Source organism: Equus caballus, chromosome 28 (genome assembly GCF_041296265.1).
Source record: "Equus caballus isolate H_3958 breed thoroughbred chromosome 28, TB-T2T, whole genome shotgun sequence".
Classification (NCBI taxonomy): Eukaryota; Metazoa; Chordata; class Mammalia; order Perissodactyla; family Equidae; genus Equus; species Equus caballus.
In genome coordinates this window covers 31180586-31189389 of record NC_091711.1, presented here as the reverse complement: position 1 = coordinate 31189389, position 8804 = coordinate 31180586, and the positions used below count along the sequence as shown (strand labels likewise).

The 8804-nt window shown below is 46.5% G+C and overlaps 1 protein-coding gene across 2 annotated transcripts in view; it reads left to right on the top strand.

Annotated features, from left to right (window-relative positions):
* Positions 1 to 1128: 1128 nt before the first annotated feature.
* The window catches only part of GNPTAB (N-acetylglucosamine-1-phosphate transferase subunits alpha and beta), a 76525-nt gene continuing 68849 nt past the window's right edge, over positions 1129 to 8804 (top strand). The window contains exon 1 of one of the 2 annotated variants that reach the window (XM_014736772.3): positions 1129 to 1523. In XM_014736772.3, coding sequence (XP_014592258.3) covers positions 1407 to 1523 — 117 coding nt within the window. In that variant the 5' untranslated portion in view covers positions 1129 to 1406. The remainder of the gene's footprint in view (positions 1524 to 8804) is intronic. The other variant, XM_070254341.1, reaches the window with a different exon arrangement.

Sequence of the window (8804 nt, the reverse complement as noted above, 5' to 3'; positions counted from 1 at the left end):
ATAGCATGTATCAGCTTCTCCTGAAGAAGGATTAAAAGAATTGACTGAAAAGTAGGGGCCTGCCTGGTGGCCCACCGGTTAAGTGTGCATATTCTGCTTCCAAGTCTGGGGGTTCGGATCCCAGGTGCAGACCTACACACCACTGGTCAAGCCATGCTGTGGCAGGTATCCCACATATAGAGTAGAGGAAGATGGGCATGGATGTTAACTCAGGGGCAGTCTTCCTCAGCAAAAAAAAGAGGATTGGTGGCAGATGTTAGCTCAGGGCTAATCTTCCTCAAGAAAAAAAAAAGAATTGACTGAAAAGTATGAACACCTCACCTTGGATTGGAGGGAAGTTAATCTCTTTTGCAAGTCTGTTAATTCCGCCTAACCATCAAGCAGAGGGTGTATATTCTGAGTATTTCTTGAAGCTGATTTTGAAGATAATTTAAAAATTGCTCTGAATGATGACAACATTGGGGAAGTGTATTCTTTCCCAGGGTGACTAAATTTAAGACAAAAATCATATTAACAAGGGGATATGGGGAGGAAAAAAACTCTCAAATAAGAAGCGTCCAGGGGAAGCCCTCCTAGAAACCACCCGGTGCCAAAGTAGAACTAACCGACCACCCCTGCGTTGGTTCCCCTTCGGCACATCGGATGATTTCTATCACAGAATAACTTTTTTGTACTTAGTGGTTTATGAGTTTATCTCCCCAACTCGACTCTCCGGGAACAGTGGCCAGGTCTAGTTCATTTTTGAATACCCGACATCAAGCACTACGTCAGGCACGGGACACTAAACACGTTTAACAAACAAATGCATCGATGAATATTGGTTTTGGCACATTTAGCCCAAAGGTTACCTCTTTCAAACAATATGGTGAGGGAGAGGGGAAAGGAGCCCCGCACGGCATTTCCTCTTAGCGCGGTGAGAAATCATAGTTTCCCAATTATTGTCCGCGCAGAAAGGGTTTTGTGCACAGAAGGGTTTACAGCATCTTAGCGCCGTCTGCGGCCTGCGCAACCAAGTCCGCGGATCCGAGCCGAGCCCGACGGCCCGCCGCGCACGCGCAGACGGGGAGGGCGTGCGCCTGCCCTCCGCCCCTCCGCCCTCCAGGTGGCGCTGGCGGCGCCGCCGCCGCCGCCGCCACCGCCTCTTGGGCCAGACCCAGGCGGCGCTGGCCGCCTCGTGGGCCGCGGGTCCGCCTCCGCCGCGCGGAGGGCGTGGGTTCCCGGCTCCCGGAAGCGGCGGCCGCGGCGCGGAGCCGAGCGGCGTCGGTCCCCGGGGCTGCAATGCGCGGCGGCCGGAGGCTGTGAGCTGAGCGCGGCGGCCCGGCCGGGGCCGCTGATCGGCGGCGTGTTGCGGCGGCGGCGCCGGCGGCTCCGGCTCCTCGGGGCGTGGCGTGGCGGCGGCCGGGGTGATGCTGCTCAAGCTCTTACAGCGACAGACCTATACCTGCCTGTCCCACAGGTATGGGCTCTACGTCTGTTTCGTGGGCGTCGTTGTCACCATCGTGTCCGCCTTCCAGTTCGGAGAGGTGAGTAGCGGCGCGCGGGCCCCGGTGCGGGCGCCGGGAGCCCGTACGACCCCGCGGCGCCCTGAGCCCCTGTCCTCGCCGAGCCGCGGGGCGCCCCGAGCCCTGGCGCGCTTCTGTCCTGCCTCAGCATCCTCCCTGCAGCCCGGGGACAGGTACAGAGCCCGGCCTTGCCCTGGGGGCGCCGAGAGCTCGATCTCCTCCCCGGGCCCCGCTTTCAGTCCCTGGGGTCGAGATCTCATGCTTCCGACGGTTTGGGGGCATAGGCCCTCGTTCTGCAGGTTCCCTTTCCCTCCAGGTGCCTTCTACAGGGTCCCCAAGTCATTTGACTTTCCCCCTCAGGCCTTGTTCTCCTCCGCGAAGCCCCTGCCGGGACCTAGGCTTTATGTCTCTTCCCCTTCCTAAACTCTCATTCCCTGGCGCTCCTACAGTTTTCCTCCTCAGGTGTCCCCCTCCTAATCTTTTCACCTTGACAGAGGCGCTTTATCTTCTTAATCCCGTTCCTTCTCCATTTTCAAAACTTTTGTCCAAGAGGTCTGTGTTTCTTTGCATGCGAATTTGCAGTGGGGAGAGTGTATTGGCCCAAAATTTAAAGGACTTATGTGTGAAAGGGGATTTTCTTTTTTTTTCACTTTTGCTGTGTTATTTGGGACAGCTGTACATCCTCACTTAGTCCATAGAGGATCTATTGGTAGAAGTGCACACGCTGATAAGAGAGATTGCTTGGCAGTTGCAGACACTTTTCCCTGTCCTGAGATCAGCTGAGGCTAGGGCCCCGTCATGTGACCAGGACAAGGGCACCGGACCTCTTGGGAGCCAGCACAAGCCCTGTGTGTCATGTGATATGCTAGTAATTTAGACCCCAGATCACACAAGCCTGGCCTTTCTTGATCTGCTTTTAGTTAATATACAGTAAAGTGGTTTCGTTAGACGGTTAACTCTTAAGAGGGGCCAAGCAACAGGTTTGGGAGGGTGGAAGCACCCAGGTTTAATAGATTTTGTGCCCCTCTGGATGTATACTTTCAACATTGTCTTAAATAAAATACCTCTTTGATTTAGGTTGGATAGTTGTGTCAGTATTGACAGCCTAATATGGTTTTTTTAATCATAAACGTGTGCAGAGACAAGAGAACACCACTTTAAAAATTGCGTCTATAGCGACTGGGAGAAAAGCTATATTTCAAGTTGTTTGAAATCTATCTCCTTGTTTTAATTTTTTAAAATTTTTTGTAGGCGGTTGTAAAGGTTTTCAAATTAACAGGATGGGTTTTAGAAATGCCACGGTATACATTTGCTTGAAGTCTGTACCCGTGCTGGATTGTAAGCTCCATAAGAGAGGGTGTTGTCTGTTTACTGTACCCCTGGCCCAAGCACAGCGCCGGGTCCTGCCAGAGTGTGCAGTCTAAATATTTGTTTAATGAATGAATAAATTGTATGGCATGATTTCTAAGTGTACGCTTTTAGTAGTTCTTGGTTCTAGGAGCTAGAATAAAGTGAGTCTTAAAAGTAAGGGTGAGAAAGTGCCCCGGACTTGTAAGTGTGGAATATGTAGATAATATTATACCACCTGCTGTTCTGTGTTTCATGTGTTGCAACATAATATAGTGAATGCATCCATGCATAGCTAAGTGTCTCATTGCTGAAAGAAGTTTTTTGTGGGCTTGAGTAATTTTAGGTTAGCTGTTTCACACCCCTGCAGTGTGAAGCTGACTTAAAGGCTTCAGTTGTTGGAATTTTTCATTTCATGTATTCCACGCCTGGTTATTTATTTACCAAAAGAAAGACATTTGTCAATCTTGACGTGGCCACAGGTCTTAGTTTGGAACAGACAGAAGAAATGCGAGGGCAAGAATGCCAACAGGTGGCACAGGAGGTGGAGATACCTGGCTCCATGCCACTAATTTGTTGCCTGTAGTTGATTTCTACAGCACGGTGGAAAAGAGGAGCCGCAAGATTAGGCAGATCTGGGTTTGAATGCTGGTGCCAGTATTAATGATCATGACAATAGCTAATGCATAGGGCTTACCAGCTGCCAGGCACTCGCTTAACTGCTTTACATATATTAACTCATTTAATCCTCACAACATCACGCTTGGGAGATGGGTACTATTGTTCTCCCCATTTTACAGGTGATGAAACTGAGGCACTTGCACAAGTTAATCCAGCTAGTTCATGGCAGAGCTGGGTTTCAAACCAAGGCAGTTATATCTCCAGAGAGGTACTCTTAAGCACATCTCTTTGTGGTCTCTCAAACAGCCTGGGCTGTCCTTTGTATGATCTTAGAAAGGACACTTAACCTCTCTGAACCGTCAGCTTCCTCATCTTTAAAATGGAGGCAAGAATACTTTCCTTGCAGAGCTGATGGTGAGGATTAGCACCTTGCAGGGTTCCTTGCACCTAACAGACTCTCATTAAATGATAGTAACTACTGCTGGTATTATTATTACCAACTATTTTATGCCTTTAGTCCTTATTTTGAAATAAACTCTTGAAATAGAATACTTGCATCATACAGTTAATATTACCAACTTGTTAATAACTTTACTAATTGCAATGAATAAAAGGACTGAGAAGATCATTGTTAGCTGAGAATTCCTTAGTATCTTTTTCCTCCTCTCAGTATAAGTGGCATTGGCTGCTACGTTTTGATAAGCTATTTGTATGCTCATCCAAATTTTGAGAAAGAAAATTGGGAATTGGGGGAGGGAAGTGTTATAAAAACATTTAATTTTCCTTTAAGTCAAGCCAAGTACTTTCTGGAGAACCCTTGGGAACTATGATCAAACAAAAGCAGAGCTGGATCCTAACCCATTGGGAAGGCCCTCAGGATGGGGACTAATGGCCGTGACTAAAGTGTATTGCGTTGGGGTGCGGGTGGCAGGGAGGAGCTTGTCTATTGTAAACCATTTGACTTGGGTGAGTCATGTGACCTCTGGGAGCCTCAGTTTCTTCATCTACAAATGAGGACACTAGATTGGCCATGCTCTTATAATCCTTTTTTAGCTCAGAAACTTTTAATTTTAAATATTTGTCCTCTGTTGACATGATGTAGACTTTAAAACACTTGCTTTTGAAGTAAAAATTTATTATTTCAGGGCCATCATTATTTAGTTGAGCCATTTATGTTCAAATCCACAATCCCTTATCCGAAACTTCTGGAACTTCTGAATTACCTTATAATTAAACATCAGTATCTTTTACAGTGAAATATATGACTGTTCACACAGGAACATATGTGAGGAACATAAAGACTATAAATAACTTCAAGTCAATTTAAGTTTTGCCACCAAGTGAGTTCAGGTCAGGTCAAGTTTTGCTGCCAAATAAGATATGAAAAGATCTTCACTGTTGAGAGTTTGGATTTCAGGATTGTAGATCATTGGTTTGTGTGTATGTGTGTATCTGTGTGCTTGTGTGTGTGGGGTGTGTATATAAAATATATCACTTCCTTACATGCACTAAGTATGGAAACAAATATTCAAAATTAACTGCAATGAGGAAATCTGATAAGTTCAGATAGAATCTCCCCATACCGGGTAGTCACTGCCCCCTGCCCTCCTGGCTCCCTTTAGCTCATTGGCCTCTACCTCCATTTTGGATTAGTGAGATATTGTTCAGTGAAAAAGAAGATTGAAAACTGGGCCCAGCTCAAGTTATTTTTGCCTTGGTGACCAGTTTCTCATACTGGGCCAAGTTCAAGAAAGAAATTAGTTACCATGTTTGTATTTGATTAGTTCACTCGCTGGGCAGATGTTTTAAAGGCAAGTGTTTTAAAGTCTACATCATGTCAACAGAGGACAAATATTTAAAATTAAAAGTTTCTGGGGCTGGCCCTGTGGCCGAGTGGTTAAGTTCGCGCGCTCCGCTGCAGGCGGCCCAGTGTTTTGTTGGTTCGAGTCCTGGGCGCGGACATGGCACTGCTCATCAGACCACGCTGAGGCAGCGTCCCACATGCCACAACTAGAAGAACCCACACCGAAGAATACACAACTATGTACTGGGGGGCTTTGGGGAGAAAAAGGAAAAGAATAAAATCTTTAAAAAAAAAAAAATAAATAAAATAAAATTAAAAGTTTCTGAGCTAAAAAAGGATTATAAGAGCATGGTCAGTCTAGTGTCCTCATTTGTAGATGAAGAAACTGAGGCTCCCAGAGGTCACATGACTCACCCAAGTCAAATGGTTTACAATAGACAAGCTCCTCCCTGCCACCCGCACCCCAACGCAATACACTTTAGTCACGGCCATTAGTCCCCATCCTGAGGGCCTTCCCAATGGGTTAGGATCCAGCTCTGCTTTTGTTTGATCATAGTTCCCAAGGGTTCTCCAGAAAGTACTTGGCTTGACTTAAAGGAAAATTAAATGTTTTTATAACACTTCCCTCCCCCAATTCCAATTTTCTGTTTTGAGTGTCTTCTTTGCCAAGGCAGGTAATAGGTGAAGCCAGAGACCTGGCCTAAGAGTTGGGAGACAGCCTCTGGCCTGGTTTGAGCTCCAACATAAACTCTGATCCTCAGTGGTTCCCAAACTTATTCCCAGCTGCCTCCTGCCACTCTGTTTTACATTGGTGTCTTTTGTGGGTGGGAAACCTTTCATTGTTAAAAATATATTCTTAGCACCTAAAAAGTGCTTGGTCCCCAGTAGGTGCCAAATAAATACTTGACGGATGGATGACTGAATGAATTGGCATGATCTTAACCAACATCCCTTAAAGCTCCTTTCCAGTAAAGGTATGTTTTCTACTCTGATGCATACCATCTGTAGTTACCTTTCATTTCTCAGACGTGATTGGTCTGTTTTTTTTCGTATGATAGAAGCTGTCATCAGAGATAGAAAGAATTCTAGTTCATCCTTGGTGATCTTTGTCTAGTTAAATTAAAGCCATGATGTACATATGAGTAACAATAGAAGGGAGTGAGTAATTGAATGCCTGAGTAGGCACACAGTAATTGCTTAGAAAATCAGAGGGAGGGAAGAAAATTATGGGTTGAAACATCCTAGAGGAAGGTGAGACTTTTACAAGGAGGCAGGAGCTTTTCTTTTTGATTTATTATTGGTTTAAAATTGCTGCTGGTATTAGTCAGCAGCACTTGGTTGCAAGTGACAGAACACCCCCCCAGACCTGGCTTAAGAAGAAAAGGTAGGTTTTTTGCTTGTGTCTTTGAAAAATATAAGGTGAAACTCCTGGTGGGGTTGGATCAAAGTGCTCAAATGATGTCATCAGGGCTCTCTTTTTGTCCCTGTTCTCCAGTTCTCTTGGTTTAGTTCTCAGGCAGGCTCTCCCCATATGGGAGCTAAGATTGCTGCCAGCAGCTCAAGCTTCTAGTCCGCCAGTTTCATAACCTCAGCAAATAGAGACCTTCTGTTTCTCATTGGTGCCAGCTAGACCTGGGGTGGCTTGCCTCCCGGGGAATGAGTGCCCTTATTAACCACTTGGATCATCCCCAGAGCTAGAGTTGTGGGAGGGCTCAGGCTCAACTGAACCACGTGGACGAGAGAGGTTCCCCTGAGGAAAATTACAAGGCTGTTATCAAAAGGGCCTGAGCAACAGATGTCCTAGACACTGTCTGAGTCAAAACCCATTTCCTTTCATTGGCCTTGACATTGACATGATGATTGATAGCTGTTAGTCCTTCACCTTGTTCTAGAGGGTGTAAAAGTGGATTCTATCCATTTTTAATATCTTGTTAATTACTCTTAATCTGTGAAACTTGTATTCTTGGGTGGGTGTATTCATAGGAGTTTTCTTAGACACAGTTCATGTGCTCTCATAAATATTTCAATATGTATCTTTAATGTGGTGATTGGATAATTGTATTTGGTTTCACTTACTCTTGGGGTCTAAATGTCGTTTATCTTGTTAATGAAATTTGGCATATTGTGAGGGAAAAGACTTAACCTGACCTTTGGTAGCCCCTGGCACTCCGTGAGTTTGGAAGTTCTCACTCCCTCTTCTTCAGGGACACCACCCTCCCTTTTCTCCCTGCCCACTCACTGTTCCTTCTCAGTCATAAATGCTGGGATTCCCCAGGCTTGGCTCCTCGGCCTCTCTTCTTATATGTGGGAGATGTCATGTTTCAGACCCCCTCCAGACTTTTGTGACTCCCTGATCTCCAGCTGCTTTGACAACAAGCTTCAGATCCACACTTCCTTCTAGCTGTCTGCAGCACGTACCTGCCACCGCCCCCCCGCCCAATGACAGAGGGTGCTCATTCATCATGGTACTGGCCCTTTGTATCAGCTTGTAAGGTTAGCTCTGCCTCTGCCTCCGGATGAAAACTCTGGTGGGCCTAAGCCTTCTCCTGTCACACCTAGGTAATAAAAAGTCCTGAGGTCACTTCAGATTACAAAACATAACGTCAATTCAAAATTAAAGCCTTCAGTCTGACGTCAGAACAGAACGCTGAGCCTGTTGGAAGTTGAAGCTTCCTGCCTCCCCCGCTCAGGCGTGCTCCAGCTGAAAGCCTGCAGTCAAGGAGGGGAGTTTGGGTGCCGTGGGCTGCTTCTCTCTTTCCTCATCTGAAGCTCCGCTTTTTCCTCTGTAACCTGTCGTGACACCTCCTGGGTTGGAGCACCTGGAAGAAGGAAAGGAAATGCGGGTAGCAAGTCCTTCCTAAACAGGTGCTGGAGCTCGCTGAGATTTGCAGGTGTTGGAGTTTTCTCTTGAGTGCTTCGAGCGTGTCCTGGACCCCATAGTTCAAAGTGTGGGCTGTGTATGCTGATTCCAGCATAGCGGCAACCTCCCCCTTGTCCTCAGAGCAGTTAGCCGGCCAGCACTTTATATTTCTCAGTGTGAGACAGATGTGGTGTCCACCCAATTGGATGGACCCAAAGTGAGCTCTCTTGGTGATCCCTTGAGCCCTTTTCCAGGGCTTGAGGTAATGGGAAAGAGATTTCCCCCCTCGCCTGTAGACGAGGTGGAGCAGGATTCACAGGATCCCAGCAGCTTCCAAAAACCCTCCTCTGGACCTTTCTACTGTGTTTTGGTTTTTCAATCCTCTCCATAGGAAACTTCACATCTTGATTAACACTGCACTTTGGAGTGTGATATCTGGTGTTTTGGTGCTTCAGAAGAAACTTTTGTTTCTACCTGCACAGCTTCTCAGTGCAGTTAATTGAGCTTGCCCAGGAGATGAAATGTATTTGCCGTTCCTGTACTCAGCATCCTGAGCACAAAGACATTATCTTTCTTATCTTGGAGTCCTGGTGCCCCAGCAGAGCACTTGAGTCATTCATTCAGTTAGTAAATATTTGTCGAGCCCTGTGCCAGGCCTCTGGGCATACAG